This window comes from Orycteropus afer, unplaced genomic scaffold (genome assembly GCF_000298275.1).
Source record: "Orycteropus afer afer isolate SDZICR_OR568_19922 unplaced genomic scaffold, OryAfe1.0 scaffold00365, whole genome shotgun sequence".
NCBI classification, from domain to species: domain Eukaryota; kingdom Metazoa; phylum Chordata; class Mammalia; order Tubulidentata; family Orycteropodidae; genus Orycteropus; species Orycteropus afer.
The window spans coordinates 839,467-857,706 of record NW_006921952.1 but is presented as its reverse complement, the minus strand read 5'-3'; the positions used below and the strand labels follow the sequence as shown (position 1 = coordinate 857,706).

At 40.9% G+C, this 18,240-nt stretch overlaps 1 protein-coding gene across 1 annotated transcript in view; it reads left to right on the top strand.

The window, feature by feature from the left end:
- The window catches only part of AGBL3 (AGBL carboxypeptidase 3), a 78,385-nt gene that overhangs the window by 50,568 nt on the left and 9,577 nt on the right, over positions 1-18,240 (top strand). Inside the window, exons 12-15 of the mRNA XM_007952907.1 lie at positions 519-602; positions 3,258-3,315; positions 5,115-5,186; positions 15,145-15,376. Coding sequence (XP_007951098.1) covers positions 519-602; positions 3,258-3,315; positions 5,115-5,186; positions 15,145-15,376 — 446 coding nt within the window. The remainder of the gene's footprint in view (positions 1-518; positions 603-3,257; positions 3,316-5,114; positions 5,187-15,144; positions 15,377-18,240) is intronic.

Genomic DNA, 18,240 nt, shown 5'->3' with positions numbered 1-18,240 from the left:
AAAAATGTTTTTTGCCGCAGATTTGCCCAATGCAATACATCTTTTGATGTCTTGGCTGCTTTCCACTAGAGAGTCAAAAATGTTCCAAAGATGAAAGAACCTCCAAAATTTTTCATGTTTGATGATGGAATGTCTTATTGACATTGTCATGGAAACAAGACTAGAACAGTGTTTCCATAATAATTTATCCTAACACACAGTTTCTGGTCTGACCCTGGAGTTTGTTCCCTGAGACTAAGCACCCGTAGAGAATTCTTCAAAAGAGCCCACTGTCCACGGCCAAATGGTCTAGACCACTGTTGACTTTAAGGTAATGTTTAGGAACCTAGTTTCCTCAAGGCCAAATCGTCTCAGGGCGATGGCTTGGGAAGGTCGTCCCAACCTCCACAGAGCCCAGAAATCTGAATTCCAGGAGAATTAAATTCTGTTCTTAGAAGTAGAATTCCCAAGGTAGTTTTATGTCCATATTTTTGCTGTTTTGATTACATAGTGATTTTATATCTGGTTCTTTTATCTAGCTGAAAACCAAGAGATATCTGAAAACAAAGAAGGAAAGGAATTCTGCTATAACAAGTCTTAAAAGTGCCAGAGAAGAACAAGAGGTAAATCTTACTGGTTGTTTTTCATAATACTGAAAAAAACATGCCATGGATGGCAAGTTACTTCCTCTTACCATCTCTGCCCCATTTTTTCCCCAGAAGGAGTTAATGATTAAAATTTTGCTCATCTTGTTTACTATTTTTAAAACTGCAAAGGAACCTTGAGCTCAGCTCCTCAAATGGCATGTCATTCAGAGAGAAAAGCCTCATTTCTCCACCCCCAGTTCCAGAGGCCTGGCTCAGAGGTTTTGCCTTAGGATGAGGAGGAAATAGGCTGTTAACCAGATAGTTGCTGATCTCTTCCCAAGAGAGTTTGAACCCAAAGGTGCTCTCAAAAACAGTGGCCACTGTGATGAGAAGCAATTGGCAGAAGAGTGGGAGAACCACTGAAGATACAGGGTTAACTGGAAGCCAGTTAGTTTGCCAGACAAAAGGGAGGGAGCCCGCTGGGGAGGGAGCCCGCTGCTGTCAGAATGACTGGAAGCATTAGCCTCTGGAACCATCCCTTCAAATGAGAATTAATCTGATTGGATTAGTTTGTACAGCAATTGATGTCCAGGGCATTGATGAAGACAACAGATCAATCGGTGGAACTTAAAAGCTGGGTGTATCCTATTTCCATAGCAATGTATGGTGCTCCACCTTCTCCTCATCTTCAACGGCACTTGTTGTTATCAGTATTTTTTTTATATTTGCTTTAGCCATTCTGGTGGGCGTTGTGATATCTCATGGTCGTTGAATTTGCAGTTCCCTAATGGCTCACCAGAAGGCTGGCGGTTCAAATCCACCAGCCACTCCTTGGAAGGAAGATGGGGCAATCTACTTCCATACTGCCTTGGAAACCCAAGGAGGGGTCGCTGTGAGTCGGGTCCGACTCGACGGCACACAACAACAACATCAAATGGTTAAGCATGTTGAACATCTTCTCATGTGCTTCTTTGCCATCTGTGTATCTTCCGTGGGTCTGCTCACCTACTCCATATTATTTTAACTGAGTTAAATGATATTTTGATCTGAGCACAAAAAATTTTTCAGCCTTTGCAGAAGGAACTTGAAATTCACATTTTATCAAATATTTGTGCCTCACAGTGTCATTTTGTAGAGCCCTGTGCTGTTCTTCTTAATAGTCTCACGGCCTTTCAGAATCAACTCCAAAAACCAAAACCCAAACTCGTTGCTGTTGAGTCACTTCTGCCTCATGATGACCTTGTACTACAGGGTACAGCTGCCACTCGAGCTTCCGGGGCCGCGGTGCGTACAGACGCCGACTATGCCACGTCTTTCTCCCTCAGAGCGGCTGTGGATTCCAACCGCCGACCTTTTGGCTCAGCCAAGTGCTCAACCACTGCACCACGAGGGCTCCTAAAGGGATCAACTAGCTCCCACTAAATTACGTGTTTTTATTTCTTTGCTTTTTTTTTTTTTTTTTAATGATCTATTTTGGTGCTTTTCAATTCTTCACCAAAACTACTGAGACCAAGTACACATCTTAGGGAAATTGTTTTTCTACTTTTGACCATTTTCCCATCAGCCAATGTGGTGAAACTTAGATATTTACGAAGGAGGGTCACACAGGAACACAACCAGAGATCAGTGTAGAATTTCCGGGGCCCGTTCATCAGCACACTGGCCTGGCGACGTTTTTCTCTGAGAGAGCATCAGTAGGCCCAGAAGAGGGCTACCAGTGACACCAAGGATTCTTCAGATCAAGCCTAATTACCAGTGGATTTTCTCTGCCCTTCTCCAAATTCTAGTGGTTATGTTATACTGCTAAATTTAGCTGTATATAATTTATCAAGAATATTTCCCTTTCTCTTTCACTTATTTTGTTTTGATCTTTACGATTTCTTATTTTCATAGATTACCTCCATTTATTTTTGCTGCCAATCAATTATAATATCTACAAAGAAAGAGATTTTAAGCTTTCACTCTATTTTATTATGAATTAAAACGCATTACTTGTTGGCAAATATGTTTTCAATTATTTTTTGCTCTCTGCCCCTTTGGGAAAGTTCTGTGTAATATCTATATGCTAAAGATGTAGAAACAAAAGTTTGGAAGCCTTTGGAGAACTCTCACAGTCACGTAGCAATGTGTAGACTGTCCAAGATGAGTGATCACAGTGCTCCGATGCTGGGTCGATTAGTCCAACTGGGTCATGTTGGCAGCCCTTTTCCAGACAGAAAGCAACACAAGCCATATGTGTACACTTTTCCCACTCTACTCTTCTTTACAAGCTTCAAGAAAGTATTTTTATCATTTTTACATACACCCAGTTCTATAATCTGCTTGTCTGTTTTCATACAGTGGTACATACTTCCACCTGTTTCACTCTTACATCCCCATTCTTGTGACTTAAGTAAGATTGTAAGTATGTATACTTTTTTTTTGGTCTCCTGTGAATAAGTTCTGGCTGAAGTGGAAAAATTCTCAAACTTTCTTTACTGACAGATTATCAGTATCAACTCAGTATTGCAGGAGAAAAGTTGTGTTGAGACATTAGAAGGTTCTGATTGAAAAGCTGTTTGGGGCCATTCGAAATCAATGAGGACAAAGCGATACTGAGTTGGCTGAAAACCTGCTATACCCTGAGTCATCTAGGAAAGGCTCTCCGTGTCCAACCTGTCGCTGCTTTCTCCTCCCTCTCTGCTCCACTAGGTCTGTGTTAGAGGACATTCACAGCAAAGATACAATGAGCCAAATACTGACTTGAAAGGTGAGTTTCTGCCTCCAGGGTCTCATGAACAATTAATTTGTTTACTCAACAAACCTTTTTTGTGCCACAGATGTGAGGTTGCCACTGTGCTTGGAGCCAGGGGCCCTAAGACTATGGGATACCATTTCTGCTCACCTGTTAGGTGGGGAGAACAGCAAGTCGGCAAGCACAGTGTGTGTTGCAGGTGCAAAGGCAGAGTCTGTACAACGAGCCACAAAGGAAGGAGTGGCCCCACACACAGGACGGTTGGGGTGGCCCGGTGTTTGGGGGATGGTGTGATCAGAAAGCCTTTCCCCCAAAGAGAGTATAAGAGTTTGATGTTTTGAAAACTATCATGCTCCTCTTGTTCACAACTCAGTAGAGGGTGAGTCCAGGAGAGAAGGTAAACTTTGGACTGTGCACTCGCTTCTGAAACCTGTGTCGTTTTCTTCATTTCTGTCACACTGTCTCCAGTCACCATCCTTTGGAAGAATTAATACAGTTTAGGCAAGGTTTTATTTTTGTCCAAAATAATTCTTCAGTTTTGTGTGTATATGGAGTAACGTATTACACATTTATACTCCACCTACTTCCAAAAAGTATTTATTTAAGAATACATATTTAAAAAAATAAAAAAGAACCCACTGCCATTGAGTCGGTTCTGACTCACAGTGACCCCATAGGACAGCATGGAACCACCGCCCTACAGCGTTTCAGGATTGTAATCTTTATGGAAACAGATTGCCACATCTTTTTCCCGCGGATCAGCTGGTAGGTTTAAACTTCCAATCTTTTGGTTAGCAGCCAAGTACTTTAAACATTGCACCACCAGGGCTCCAGGAATATGTATACATGTACATATATCTATTTTTCTAAGTTGAAAGTAGAAAATGAGATAAGAACCACACCAAGAAAAATGGAAGACTCTTATAACTAAGGTAAGAAGCTTAATTCACTTGAATTTTAAATGAACTAGGGGGCCCTGGTGGTATAGTGGTTAAGGGCTTGGCCGTTAACCAAAAGGTCAGTGGTTTAAACCCACCAGCCGTTCCATCAGAGAAAGATGTGGCAGCCTCTTCTGTAAAGATCCACAGCCTCAGAAGCACTGCGGGGCAGTTCTTCTCTGTCCCCCTGGGTCGCTGTGAATCAGAGGAGATGCCATAGTGACGGTTTCATGGTTTTTAAATAATCTGTTCTTTCTGATAGTGATAAGGCAAGCAGTCACCGGTTCTATGTGTAACTTTTATGTATTCTTTTGCCAAACGTTTAGTACAGAAACTTAGATAAACTAAGTAAGTTCCTTTTCTGCATCTGTGCATTTATCCTCCGTGTTGTATGAGTTAATCACAATCTCCTTGTTCTTTTGTGATCAACTTTTTTACTGAAAATTACAGTATATCGTAAATCTCTTCGCGTGTTAATAAGGGATAGCAAGGCATTCCATTGTTACTGAACCTCAGTCTGTTTAAACATCCCCTGTTATTAAGCCTTTATTTTGCCACCAGTTTTTTCTATTGTCAACGATAATGAAGAACCTCATACCTCTCCTTTTGTGCATGTTCTTAATTGTCTCTTTAGAATAAATAAAGAGAATTCTGCCCCCAAGGGTAAGTACATTTCTAAGATTTCTGCTATGAATTACAAAAACACAACAGAAATGCAGAAGATTTGGGGACTGTTTATATTAAGTCCATGGAGCTCAACAACTCTTTGTGCTTTTTTTGATAGCATTGTTCACTTTAAAAAACATGACAAGATTTGAAATTAGTAGTCAATGAGCTATTTTCACGCTACTAATGATCTTTTGCCATCTTCTCTAGATACAAGGGCAAATGTATCGGAAGAGTATATCGATGAGTATTTCAGAAGACAGTTCCCTCATCAAGGTTTGGGTGAGTGAAATACGAATACAGACATGGTGAGAGGCCACCCAGCATCTGAACATGAGCTGTCATATACGCACCTGATAGAAATATGCAGAGAAGGAACTCAGAGATTATCTTCAAATCATGGCCAAGGAACTGGTCATCTTCCTGGCAATTTTGAAACTCAAATTTTTATTTTCCTCTTTAACTCTAAAACCGTAGGGGAGACCCATAGAAATATATTGTATGTCAATTTGCTTCCTTGCAGTTTTACCCAGGCTAGATAAAAATACTCATCTCATTGTCTCCCCTTTGCACTCCCATCACATTGAATCTTAAGCAGAAAGGAATCTTGAACATACTCTCTTCTCACCTCCTACTTAGTACGGGTCCATACTCAGTACAGGATCCGTGCTCAGTCAGCTTTGGATCAACTATATTTGTTGACAAGTTTCTGTTGTGTCCCATGGAGTGGATCCCAACTCACAGCGACCCTGTAGGACAGAGTGGAACTGCCCCGTAGGGTTTCCTAGGCTGAAACCTTTATGAAAGCACTTCACCAGGCCTTTTCTCTTGCACAGTGGCTGCTGGGTTCAAACTGCAGATGTTTAGGTCAGCAGCTAAGCACTTTAGCCATTGTGCCACCATGGCTCCTTAAATGACAACTTATTAAATTACAGTGTAGTTCATTCCACTGCTACAGAGTCAAGCACTGACAATTCTTTTCATACTGACTTAGAAACATGTGTCCTTGTAAATCACCCCCTGCCTGAATGTGCCACCTCTAGTGACACAAAGGAAAGAGACGCAGGACCCTGAGGAGAAGGACTCGGACGGGCTCATTTCCCCTGGTTCTCCCTGACATAATGAGAACCTTGGAATACCTCTTCCATATGATTAGTCTTAAATATATTCTTAAAAAATCCTATCACTTATTTCCCTGAAATTTTCTTTCTATTTGTTTCAACCATTCCTAATATGACATGATTCAAGCCCACGTACCATCTTCTTTTCTTTTCTTCTGTGTGGCTCTTGAGCTTGGATGAAGCTGAACACAGTAGTGCAAATGTCATCTAAGGAGTGCTCAGTAAATCATCACTCCCATTCCTACATACTAGATTCCCATCAACCTCAGGTTGCATTGCATTGCTTCTTATGAAAATTACCCTATGCTACGGACATGTTGAATTTACACAAGCTCAAGCTTGGCATCTGTGGTCCTGCTGCCAAGTTGTGTCCCCTCCATTCTTTACTGCTACAGTTGGTATCGGGGCTCAATATGCTGGCAGTAAACTTCCTGTACATTTGATCTCCTTAGATTCAGCCTTTCCTGAGTTCTTGATTAGGTCATACTTGGACCTTCAAGCATCTTGTCATCTATGTATTTGGCAAGCAGGACTTCTGTAATCTCATTCCATATATATAGATATATAGAGTTTGGATATGTGTATGTATAGATACATATACCATATTTTTCACATGTAATATACCTATAGAAATAATGCACACATACATAATGCACATAGCATGCATAGGAAGGTAACCTGAGAGGGGATTTGTGAAACCCATATATGTACCCTTTGTATGTGCAAAATATGATGCACTCTATCTGTGTGTGTGTATAAATAGAATCATCACTCCTTGGTCTCCTTTGTAGGTACTTCCTCCTTTTTCTAACCCATGAATATTGTTCTATCTTCTGTGTCTGGTTTTCTACTCTCACTCTATACGCTCTCCTCCAGATCCCACCGAGTCTCACTGTTTGAACCGCTCTCTAAATGACTCCCAAATGTGTATCTCCAGGCCTGATCTCTTGTCCAAGCTTCAGGCTCTTGTATTTAACTGCCTGTTGTACACCTCCGTATAGATGTCCTACATATTCAAACTCAAATTTGTCACATTCCATGCAAATCCTTGTTTTCCTGTATTTGCTGAAACACTACTGGCAGTACTGTCTACGTATGAGCAGGAAAAGTCGGAGTTACGCTTTTTGTCTCCCTCTCACTTTCATCCCTCCTGTCCAGTGAGCCACTGAAGCCTTACTTACAAAGGAAAATTATAGCAAAGTTCTCCCCAGAAGCCGTGCATGCAAGAAGAGAATGAACTGTAATTTTTAAACTGCTGAAAGATAAAAACCATCAACCTAGAGTTCTGTGTTCTCCACCAAAATTATCCATCAAAAGTGAAGTAAAAAGAAAGACTTTCTCAGACAAACAAAAATGGAGAGAATTTGTTACTAGTAGACCTACTTAAAGGAGCTCTGGCTGTGCAATGATTAAGCACTTGGCTGTTAATCAAATGGTGCGTGTTCGAACCAACCAGCCACTCCATGGGAGAAAAATGTGTCAGTCTGCTTCCATAAAGATTATAGCCTTGGAAACCCCAGAGGCAGTTCTGTGCTGTCCTGTGGGTTGTGATGAGTCAGAATCAATTCAACAGCAGTGGGTTTTTGGCTTGGACCTACCTTACAAAAAAAAGTTAGAGGGAGTTCTTTAGAGAGAAGGAAAATAATATAGCTCAGAAACTCAGATCCACATCAAGAAAATGAGGCTGGCATTAGTGAACTAAAATAATATATTTCATTTTTCTTACTCTTAATTGATCTGAAAGACAACTGTTTAAAGTAATAGTAAATATAATGGCTTATTTTAGAAAGCATAGGAGTAAATCTCCATGATTTTGAGTTAATCAATGGTTTCTTAGAGTAAGTGGCAAAAGGGAAAATAGGTAAATTGCACTTCATCAAATTGAAACTGCTTGTGCTTCAAATGATACTGTCAAAACAGTGAAAATGCAACCCACAGAATAGGAAAAACATTTTCAATAGATATCTGATTAGGGACTTGTATTTAGAATATATAAAAAAAAAAACGCTTTATACCCAATAATTAAAAAAATAATAACCTAAAAATTAGATTTCAATAGACATTTCTCCAAAGATATATGATGGCCAACAACACATGACGATATGCTCAACATCATTAGTCCTTGGGGAAAGCAAATCAAAACCACAAGGAGATAGCCCTTTGCACCGACTAGGATGGCTGGTATCAAAATGTTAAACAAAGAGTTACCATTTCACTCATTAAGTATATGAATGGAATAATTGTCAAAGTTTAAAAAAAAAAAGTTTTGTTGATTTTAATACCTAAACTCAGAAATTTTATGGTATTTTCTCCTTTTCAGTGACAATACCTAGATCCATCCCTCCTTGGATCCTAAAAAAATATTTGAGGTAGGAAACCTGTAGTTTGATTTCTTCTGTTTAACTACTTCACTCCTTTTTCTCCACCTGTAAGATTTTTATTTTGAATTAAATTGACAGTTAAAAATAACTTTTTGATAACAATTGCTAATCTGATGTCTCCGTTTATACTATATAGTGTCTGTAATGAGATCAGTTTTAAAGAAAGGAGCACTCATGAGAAATTTTGAAGGGTTCTGAGATTGGTGAGCCCCTGAAAAGCCCCAACAGACGTCTTCAAATCTGTAGTTGGAAATGTGTTGCTGTGTGTTCCTCATTGTGTTAGCTGAGTTTTGTTTTTAAAGGAATACTCTGGTTATCGTGATGTTGTTTATGAGCCCAGTTGTGAAAGTTTCCGTTTTCTTCACATTCTAGAGTAACCCACACAGAAGGCTATAGTCTTTTACCTTCGTCAGTGAGTGCTTCAAGACCTCTTCACTTTCAGCAAGCAAGGTTGTGTCACCTGCACATCAATGTTTGCTAAAGATGTTTTACTGTCTGTGGTAGCAATGGGAACGTTGGTCATATGAGGATAGAACTCGTACCTAAAACTGGAAGTGAAAGTCTGGGGATATTAAAATTCAGCTTTGTAGTTTTGTCTGAATCAGCAGTGATTATACGCCTGCCCCCCTTGGCATGTTTCCCTGTGCTCAGGAATGAGGATATGGACGGCCATCCTGACAGTGCGGTAGGCCACTGTTGTTGGTTGGCGCCCAGTCAGCTCTGACTCTTGGCAGCCTTCAGTAGCAGAGAACCACAAGTTGCTCAGCCCTGCACCCTCTCCATGAAGGTGAAATGTTGGAGCCCAGTGTTGACACTATGGTGTCAGTCCATGTCGTTGAGAGTTTTCCTCGTTTTCAATGCCGCAGTTTAAGTACTAGGAAATTGACTACATCTACACCACAGAAGAAACATGGGACATACTTTGTTCCTTCCTTAGCTTCTCCTCTTAAAACTTAGCTTTTGTTAAAATGGGTTCTGATGGAAGATGTAAACTCTCCTGCCCCAGAAACCTAGAAAATTAGGCAAGAGACCAATAGGGGAGACATCTTTGGGCATACATATACTGGGATCCAGAATCAATTTAAATAAGACTTATATTTCACCATGTATTATTTATCATATCCTATAGAAACAAACCAAATGATACACTAAGGCAAGAGAAGGTAAGAGAACAAAATTCTGGAGTTAGAATGTGTAAATTCTAGACCTGTTGTGCCTCCCTTCAGCTATGTGATTGTGAGCACATAGCTTAACCTCTCTGATTCCCCGTATGTTCCATGGGGATAACATCAGCCATCCTGCCTTCATCACATGACAGGTAAGAGCCCCAAGGAAGACAATACATGTGAGAATCCTTTGCATGCTAGGAAGCACATAGGCAGTTCACTGTCAGCATTCAAACGAGACCCCCGATTTCTTTCAGCTCCAAAAGTCTGATTCAGAGTCTTGGCAAAGGCCAACAAAGATTTGTTCTAGAAACTGATGAGAAACCAAGCCAGGAAATAACTGAGTCCAAGACAGTGGATTTGTATGGGACCTGTTGCAAAGTAACATCCTTGAAGTGTCCTGCAAGCAGTCAGACACCCAGCTGGACTGATAAGACACGGATACAAACAGGTTTTTCTTTCATTTTTAAATAGAATTACAATAAGTACCAAGAGAGAACAATATGGTATCATTTATTGTTTGGGATTTTAATAAATCATCCTAAAACTGCTTTTATAAACAGAGGGGATTGATTGCCATTTTGTTTCTGACTCTGAAATATGCTTTATTTAATCTCTATGTGGTGGCGTCATACCTAAGGCATTTGACTACTAACCAGAAGGCTGGTGGTTCAAACCCACCAGTCACTGCTTGAAAAGAAGACTGGGCAATCTACTTCCATAGTGATACCACCTTGGAAACCCAAGGAGGGGTCACTATGAGTCAGATCTGACTGCACGGCAGTGAGAGTAAAAGAGAAAGAGACTGGGTTAAATATAGAAGAAAAGTATTCCAGTGTAATACAGCCTTGAGAACACTACTTGACTGCCGTTCTCCTGATATCTCCCTGTTCTCACTGTTTGTCCTCACCACCACCCCAAGGGAAAACTAAAGTCATTGCTGTTGGAGCCCATTGCTGTAGCCACTGTGTCGGTCTGTTTCATTGAGGGTATCCCTCTTATTCGTTGCCCCTCCACTTTATCAAGCCTGATGTCTTTCCTCAGGGATTGGCTCTTCCTGATGATGTGTCCAAAGTAAATGAGATGAAGTCATGCTATCTTTGCTTCTAAGGAGCAGTCTGGCTGTACTCTTCCTTCAAGACTGATCTATTCATTCTTCTGGCAGTCCCTGCTATATTCAATATTCTTTTCCAAGACCACAATTTGAATGCATCCGTTCTTCCTTGGTCTGCCTTTTTCCTTGTCCAGTGTCTTAGGCTGAGTTCTCTAGAGAAGGAAAACCAGTGAAGCTCATATATATATATAGAGAGAGATTTATCTCAAGGAAATGGCTCATGTGTTTGTAGAGGCTGGCAAGAACCAAGTGCATGGGTCAGACAGGCTAGAGGCATGTCCTAACTCATAGCCACAGGGGCTGATGGACCCAAGATCAGCAGGTCACACAGCAGGCTACTGGCTGCTGAGGCTGATGAATCCAAGATTGGCAGGTAATAGGAGAGGCCGCAGGCTTGAGTCCACAGAATAGGAGGTCAGGTTAGGACGAGCCAGCTTCAGAGAACCTTGCCATAAGGTCAGAATATGTCGGATGCAGGCCAGATCCTCAAGGAAACTCCCTTTCAGCTGATTGGCTGCTCATAGCAGATCTCATCACAGAGGTAATTGCATTATATCAGATCTCGGGGTGGTGGTGGGGGTTGGATAACTACATTCTAAGGCCAAACCATTGAGAATCATGGCCCAGCCAAATTGACACACAGCCTTTACCATCACATCCAGCTTTCACATGCATATGAGGCCATTGAAAATACCACAGCTTGGGTCAAAAATACCTTAGTCATCAGAGTGACATCTTGGCTTTTTAAAATATTAAAGAGGTCTTTTGCAGCAGATTTTCCCAGTGCAATACATCATTTGATTTCATGATTTCTGCTTCCATGAGCATTGATTGTAGATCCAAGTGAATGAAATCCTTGACAAATTCACTTTCTTCACCTGTTTTCATGGTGTTACTTATGGGCCCAGTTGTGAAGATTTTCATTGTCTTCACATTCTGGTGCAATCCATACTGAAGGCGGTAATCCTTTATCTGTATCAGTAAGTGCTTTAAGTCCTTTTCACTTACAGCAAGCAAGGTTGTGTCACCTGTATATCAAAGTTTGTTAATGATTCTTCCTCCAATCCTGATGCTACATTCTTCTTCATATAGTCCAGCTTCTCAGATTATTTGCTCAGCATACAGACTAAATAAATAATGTGATAGGATACAACCCTGCCACACACCTTTCCCAATTTTAAACCTTCCTCTGTTCAAACAACTGCCTCTTGATCTATGTGCAAGTTCTGCATGAGTACAATTAAGTGTTGTTGCATTCCCATTCTTCATAGTGTTATCCACGAGTTGTTACCATCCATGTAGTTGAATGCCTTTGTGTTGTCAGTGAAGCACAGATAAACGTCTTTTTGGCATTTTGTTTTCAGCCAAGATGCATGTGGTATCTGCAGTGATGCCCTTTCTTCCAGCTTTCTTCTGAATCTGGCTCAACCTTATGGCAGTCCCTTGTCAATGTACTACTGCAGCCATTCTGAATTATCTTAAGCAAAATTTTGCCAGCCTAAGTTATTAATGATATTTATTCGATAATTTTCATATTCCATTTGGTTGTCTTTCTTTGGGATATGCACAAATATGGACCTCTTCCAGTCAATTGGCCAAATAGCTGTCTTCTAAAGTTCTTGACATAGATGAGTGAGCACTTCCAGCATTACATCCATTTGTTGAAATATTTGAATGAGCATTCCATCAGTTCCTGGAGCCTTCGTTTTTGCCAATGCCTCCAGTGTGGCTCGAACTTCTTCCTTCATGATCAGTGAGTTTTGGTCATACACTACTTCCTGAAGTGGTTGAATGTCGACCAGTTCTTTTTGGTACAGTGACTGATTTTCTTTCATCTTCTTTTGATAATCCCTGTGTCATTCAATTTTTTGCCCATAGGATCCTTCACTATTGTGATTCAAAGGTTTGAAATTTCTCTTTAGTTCTGTCAGCTTGAGAAATGCCAATCATGTTTTTTTTTCCCTTTTGGTTTTCTAAGTCTAGGTCTTTGCATATTTCACTATAATACTTCACCTTGTCTTCTCAAGTCATCCTTTAAAATCTTCCATTCAGCACTTTTACTTCAAATCTCCTGATCTTTAGTCGTTAGTGCTCAGTTCATCACATCTATTTTTGAGATAGTTTTTAAATTAAGGCAAAGTGCATTCAAGGTTGTGCTTTGGCTCATGCGGACTTGCTTTGATTTTCTTCAGCCTCAGTTGACCTTGCACATAAGCACTTGATGATCCGTTTTGCAGTCTGCCCCCAGCTTTGTCTGGATTGGTAATACTGACCTGCTCCATCATCTCTTTCCACAGATGATGTCAGCTTGATTCCTTTATAATTCCTCTGGCAAGGTCCACATGCATAGTCATTGTTCGTGTTGTTGAAAGAAAAAGTATTTCTGATGAGCATGTAATTGGTCTTGCAGAGTTCCATCATGTGACCTCCAGCATCATTCCTATTCCCAGTGCCGTATTTTCAAACTGCTGGTCCTTCTTCATTTTCAGCTTTCATGTGCCAAGCACTAACACTTATCAGTGCATCTTGATTGCACATTTGATCAATTTCAAACTGCAACAGTGCATAAAAATTTTCAATTTCTTCATCTTTGGCATGAAGTTGGTGCATAAATTTGAATAATTGTCATATTAACTGGTCTTCCTTATAAATGTATGGATATTAACTTATCATTGACAGCATTATATTTTAGGATAGATTTTAAAATGTTCTTTTTGACAATGAATACAATGCTATTCCTCTTCAATTTGTCATTCCCAGCATAGTATATGATGTCAGATTCAAAATGGCCAGTACCAGAGTCCATTTCAGCTCACTGGATCACAGTCCACAGTGTATTGATTTTTAATCACTCACTTGCATTTTTTACAACTTCCAGTTTTCTTTGACTCCTATTTTGTGCATTCCATCTTCCAATGATTAATGGACATTTGCAGATGTTGCTTCTCATTTTGAGTCATGCCGTATCTGTACATGAAGGTCCTGAATGTTTTACTCGCTCTGTATTATTAAGGGTGACTTTACTTTGAGGAGGCAGTTCATCCCCAATTATATTTGGAGCACCTTCCAACCTGAGATTCTCATTTCCGATACTATATCAATGTCCAGTTACTACTCATGAGGCTTTTTGTTGGCTGAGTGTTGGAAGCAGGTTGCCAGGCCTTTCTTAAGCTGTCACCATGGGTGACCCAAGTGGTATTTGAAATACAGTTGCATAGCTTCCAGCATCATAGGAACATGCAAGTCACCACAATATGACAAACTGACAGATGAATTTCACCTAATTATTAAGCCTCAAAATATATGAAGCAAAATCTTACAGAATTAAAGAGATAGACAGTTACACAAATGTAGGAGATTTCAGCACCCCTCTCTTAACAATTTATAGAACTAGAAAAGCTGAAGAACACTATCAATCACCTAATTGCTGTTTATAGAATGTTACGATTGGCAAATTCATAGTACACACTGTTATCAGGTATGTTTGTATGTTCGCCAAAATAGATCACATTCAGCGCCATAAAACAAGTCTCAGTGAATTTAAAAGACTAGACATTATAAACAATATGATCTCTGACCATAACAAGATTAAATTAAAGATCAGTAACAATGAGATATCTAGGAAAATATCAAATATTTGTAAATCAATGTACTTCTCAATAAACTATGGGTTTTAAAAAACAAACAAACAACAAAGTGAAGAAGAAAATACTTCAAAATGAAAATTCAAAATTTGTGGGCTACTGTACAGTTTTAAGTGGTGAACATATAGCTGTAAATGTTTGCATTAGGAAAGATAGAAGGTGTCAAGGTTCCAGTTCAAGAAGCTAGACAAGGAAGAGCCAAGTTGACCCAAGTAAGAAGGAAGGAAGGGAATAATAAAGATAGCATGAATCAACAAGGAAAGGGAAAAGAAAAAGGCAAAAAACTGAAAAGATGAACCACAGCAAAGGCTGGGTCATTGAGAAGAGCCACAGAATGATAGACTCTCTAGCGCATCAAGAGTTTGATGATGGGGGAAGAGAGGACCACGAGGTGGCAATGTCGCCCCACGAGCTATTCACTGGGGCCAATGCAGTGACAGTTGGGTTGGGAAGGCAGTTTCTTACAGCAGGAGACCTTCCACAGACGAGTGGCTGGAGAGCTATCAGAATGACAGGAGGGCAGAGAAGCTTGTCTCAGGAGAGTGACTTACTGTGTCCCTCAGCAGCTCAGTGGGGAACCTGTGAGGCAGAGAGCTCCGAGGGGAAACGGCAGCTTTATTGGCTGCCTATGTCATCATCTGACACACTGTGTATTTTAATTGTTTGTTTATGTTGTTTTCCATCATTAACCTATAAGCTTCAGATGGCCAAGGAGTTTTAGATGAAATCCTCGGGACGTAGTAGTGCTCACTAAATAATGGTTGACTGCGTATGGGTCAGTTAACCAGACATATTGGTGTGGTTGTTTTCTCAGAGCTGCAGCACAACTTAAAGAGCAAACTGAGAAGATTTCCGTCTTTCCAAAGCAAGAAGGCGGACGTCAACTGGACCGATGATGAGAAGAGAATCTACAGGGATAAAAGACTAGCCCAAACTCAGGAGATGCTGCAGTATCTACTCCCGATGGTGGACAGCTCTAAAACGATACAGCCCCCCCACATAAAACAGATGTTCAGTCCAAGAGCCAATGTACAGGCCCAGCACCAGTAAGTCAATACAGTTTTGTTATTCTTGCCTACCTGATCTGTTCTTTTGTAAGAAAGCAAGGCTTACTAGCTCATTTTCCTGAAAGCAGATTCCTGAAAATGGTGCCCACTTCACCACATTTGACGTGGGACAAAGGCACAGCACCACAGAAAACCCAGACATGAAGCCGTAGGTTACCAGGCCTTATATGAGATTGGTTATTTTCATGTAACTACAGGCATATCTATTTTTGTTGTGTTGTGTTTTTCTGTGCTTCACCATATTGCACTTCACAGACAGTGCATTTCTTTTATAAATTGAAGGCTTGTGGCAGCTCTGTATTGAGCAAGTCTGTTGGTGCCATTTTCCAATAGCATGTGCCCACTTTATGGCTCTGTGTCACATTTGGTAATTATTCAAACTTTTCATAATTCTATTGCACACTCCGGGACTACCGCCTAGTGTCAACATAACTTTATGCGCACTGGGAGGCCACTTTAGCTTTATTGTGATACTCGCTTTGTTGTGGTGGCCTGGAACAGAGCCCACAATGTAGCTCTCTGAGGTATGCCTGTACTCATTAATTTGGATGCATGAATAAAGTGTGGATAAATAAAGGATGACCATAGCCTGACTTGAAATTTCCAGGTGTGTTTAAACCTTATAATCCAAGGGGGCAACTAGAATTATAAATAACCTGAGCTACTTCAACTTATTGACACACAGAGGAAAGTGAAAGGGTTGAGACCAGTTTTCTTCCCAAAATAAAAACAGAACCATCTCTAAAGCCAAAAGAAACCTTACGTTAAAGAAAATGACAAGTTGAAAACAATCACTAGAACACCATCATTATCAGCAAATGTTTACAAAGCGTTCTGTGTGTGCTATGTCCACTCACATGCTTTCTGCTGCTCCCCGTGCTATGTGCTCGTCGTATTTCTTAGACACTGTTAGAAGTTAAGGTAAAGGAGAGGTATGTCTGTACTCATACAGCAAAACACAAGGGGAGCCCTCAGGGAGGTGGGCTGACACACGAGGCAGCAGTGGGCTCGGACACACCAACGGTCATGACAATGGGGCAGGACCAGGCAGAGTAGCATTCTGTTGTATGTGTGGTTGCCAGGAGTCAGAGCCAACTGGATGGCAACTAGCAACAACTGTGTGTGTGTGTATGTGTACATATAATGTACGTTTACATGCATGTACATACGCATAGGTACATATATATGTAAACTCATTTCATCTTCATTCTGACCTAGGTACTGTTATTGTTTTACATTTTACACATGAGGATATCGTGTTAAGCAGTTTGCCGAAGGTCATACAGCCAGTGTTGTTGTTGTTGTTGTTGTTATGTGCCGTTGAGTCATACCTGACTCATAGCGACCCCTCCTTGGGTTTCTGAGGCAGTATCACTACGGAAGTAGGATTGTCCAACCTTCCTTCTGAGGAGTGGCTGGTGGGTTTGAACCGCCACCCGTCTGGTTAGCAGGCAAGTATCTTAGCCACTATGCTACCAGAGCTCCCATACAGCCAATAGGTAGCAAAATCGGGTTTCAGACCCAACTAGACACTCTAACTCCACTCCTTCTGAACTTAATCACCACATCGCCTATAAATAACATTATGAAGAGTGGAAATACTTAATTGTGCACATGTAGAACCTGTACATAGACCAAGAGGCAGTCATTCAAACAGAACAAGGGGATAGTGCATGGTTTAAGACAAGGAAGGGAGTGCATGAGGGTTGTGTCCTTTCCCCACACTTATTCAGTCTGTCTGCTGAGCAAATAATCTGAGAAGCTGGACTGTATGAAGAAGAGCATGACATCAGGATCGGCGGAAGAGTCCCTAACAGCCTGAGATATACAGACAACACAACTTTGCTTGCTGAAAGTGAAGAGTACTCGAAGTACTCACTGATAAAATCAAAGACTACATACAGCCTTCAGTATAGATTACACTTCAACATAAAACAAAAATCCTTATGTTGGACCAGTAAGCAACATTATGATAAGTGGAGAAAAGATTGAAATTGTCAAGGATTTCATTTTACTTGGATCCACAATCAATGCCCATGGCAGCAGCAGTCAGGAAGTCAAGTGATGCATCACATTGGGCTACTCTGCTACAAAAGACCTCTTCAGAGTGTTAAGAAGCAAAGATGCCAGTTTGAGGACTAAGGTGCACCTGACCCAAGTCATGATATTTTCATTTCCCTCATATGCATGTGAAAGGTAGACAATGAATAAGGAAGGCCAATGAAGAATTCATACGCAACTGCCATTGAGTCGGATCCGACTCATAGCAACGCCTCCTTGGGTTCCCGAGGCAGCATCACTACTGAAGTAGATTGCCAACCCACCTTCCAAAGAGTGGCTGGTGGTTTGAACCGCCAGTCTTCTGGTTAGCAGTCAAATGCCTCAGGCACTAAGCCACCACAGCTCCTGAGGAATTCATACCTTTGAATTATGGTGTTGGCAAAGAATGCCAGAAGAATGAACAAATGTGTCTTGGAGGAAGTACAGCCAGAATGCTCCTTAGAAGCAAGATTGGCAAGACTTCATCTCACGTAGTTTGGACATGTTCTCAAGAGGGACCAATCCCTGGAGGAGGACATCATGCTTTGTAAAATAGAAGGTCAGTGAAAAAGGGAAAACCCTCCACAAGATGGATGGACAGTGGCTGCGACAATGGGCTCAGATACAGCAGTGACTGCGAGGCTGGTGCAGGACCAGGCAGAGTCATCCTGTTGTTCACAGGGTCACCGTGAGATGGAACTGACTCAGCGCACCTGGGTTTATCCATGATAATTTCCCTTGTTCTGCAGTCCACTTTGTCTGGAACTGATGTCGCTATTCCAACTTTCTCTTACTTATTGCTA